The 1,853-nt window shown below is 40.5% G+C and overlaps 1 protein-coding gene across 1 annotated transcript; it reads left to right on the top strand.

Moving 5' to 3' along the window:
- The first annotated feature begins 428 nt into the window (after positions 1-428).
- LOC149258528 (uncharacterized) lies at positions 429-1,170 on the top strand. Its single transcript, XM_089421407.1, has 2 exons — positions 429-443; positions 577-1,170. Exons 1-2 carry the CDS (start codon positions 429-431, stop codon positions 1,168-1,170), a joined length of 609 nt encoding a protein of 202 aa, XP_089277533.1.
- The last annotated feature ends 683 nt before the right edge of the window (positions 1,171-1,853 follow it).

Raw genomic sequence — 1,853 nt, 5'->3', positions numbered from 1 at the left:
GGTTCTGGGGTTCAAAATTTGTTTTTCTATAGTTCACCGTTGAGGTTTAGAGCCGAGACCTGTAAAGCAAGTTTTGAGGTTAAAAATCTTGAAGGGGTCTCGGTGATTCGCCATGTTTTGGTCATTTTTCTTTTAAAGGGTTCTAGGGCTTTGGGTTCTTCACAGAGTTTAAAATAGAAGTCTAGAACTACGACTAGAGTTAGGATTTGAGCTTTAAACCCCCGGAGTGAATTTTTGGCGCTTGTAGCATATTTTGGGGATTTTGCGGCTATTTGGGAGTTGTGTGAACAACGAATGAGCGTGTTTATAATGTATGCCATGAAAGTTTAGGTCGCCCCACTGTTTGAGGTAGGGCTTCAGCTTAAGATACTAAAACCCTCGCGTTACGCTATATTTTTCAACATAAGTTTCACTTTTAGAGGACTGCAATGGCTGGCTCAGAGGTAGCAACTCCTGCATCTCCCAATGGCTCCACCGTTCCTTCCAGGTCTTTCTTTGTTAAGGACGGTCCTATTCTGTCCATGATGAACAAGCATCTCAGGGCCCTAAAAAAATAAATATAATTGGATATTACAGATCGAGGATAGTAAAGCCCAGGGTAAAGTTACAAACAAAGATCAGGACGATGTGTTGAGGTCAAAGGCCAGCGCTGTCGTATTGATCAATGAGTACGAGAAACTTAGGCAGCTTCTTGCTGCTGCTGTGAAGGAAGAGATTGCCGAGAAAGAAAAAGAGTTACTAGAAGAGAATGTCACCAGCAAGGAGCCTACAGCTGAAGATGGTGTGGTCACAGAGGGTTCCAGTATCCCGGAGAATGGAACCCAAGACACACAGGATAGTGACGAGGTGAAGACTAGTGAAGCAACTCTTCCAGCAGAGGGAGATGTTGCCAAGGATGGCGTGGTGCTTTCTAATGAGGCCATTGTAGAGCTTTTGAAGATCTTGTACTTTGCTCATTTTTTAGATGTGACTTCGCATAATTATTTTGCCTTGACGATGTGGACAAAAATGCATGAGCGAAGCCACTGCTTATCTTATGATTATGTGACCGATGATGCCACAAAACCCTTGGCAGAAGAGGATCTTGATGCATTGTCTCTATTTGGTTCGCTCATAACTTCACGACCGCCCAATGCAACTCTTTCTCATAAGAGTGCTCTTCAGAGCTGAGTTCATCACGCAAGGCAGTGGCTGGTTAACTCGGACAATCCTATTCATCCAGATAATGTAGTATCTTACAGCTGCTAGACAATTTGTTACCCAAGTCTATGTGCATGAAAAATAACATTGCAGATATCCGCAACTCAGAAATCTCCTCCTTTCCTGACTAATATTAATTTCGTGATGGCGCTGTGAGTCTGAAAAGTATTTTCAATTGATTTCGTCCTTCTGTCTCCTCAACATTATCATATCGATGAAGTATGAATATAAAGGGAGGATTTGGTTCAGAAGTAAGTATCACGAATCTGAAACATTGCATGTGACTGGAATTTTAAATATTACCTTGCATTCAGTGCCCAAACATTTGTTTTTGGCCATAATTTTTTTACTAATTTGATGATAACAGTTTAAATCATAAACAGATCCAGTAGATGGATTGAAGTAGCAATTATCTACTTTGCATTTGCTATGGCAAATGTAGTTAGAATACTACCTGTAAGTTTATGAAATAGACAACAAGGAATGATAAAAAAACAAACTAATTCCTCCCCAGCGGAGTCGCCATTTTGTTATACGGAAAAGTGTCTATATAGAACTACTCTATCCCACTAAGGTGTGACAACTGCCTTAGAAACAAACAGAGAAAAACTACTTTCGTTTTTCCTTTATGAATTATAGATAGAGAGGAACAG

Source organism: Pinus tabuliformis, chromosome 6 (assembly GCF_031772625.1).
Source record: "Pinus tabuliformis cultivar Carrire ecotype Pingquan chromosome 6, CPIR1, whole genome shotgun sequence".
Lineage (NCBI taxonomy): Eukaryota > Viridiplantae > Streptophyta > Pinopsida > Pinales > Pinaceae > Pinus > Pinus tabuliformis.
The sequence above is the reverse complement of the archived record's forward strand: the minus strand, read 5'-3'. Positions and strand labels throughout refer to the sequence as shown.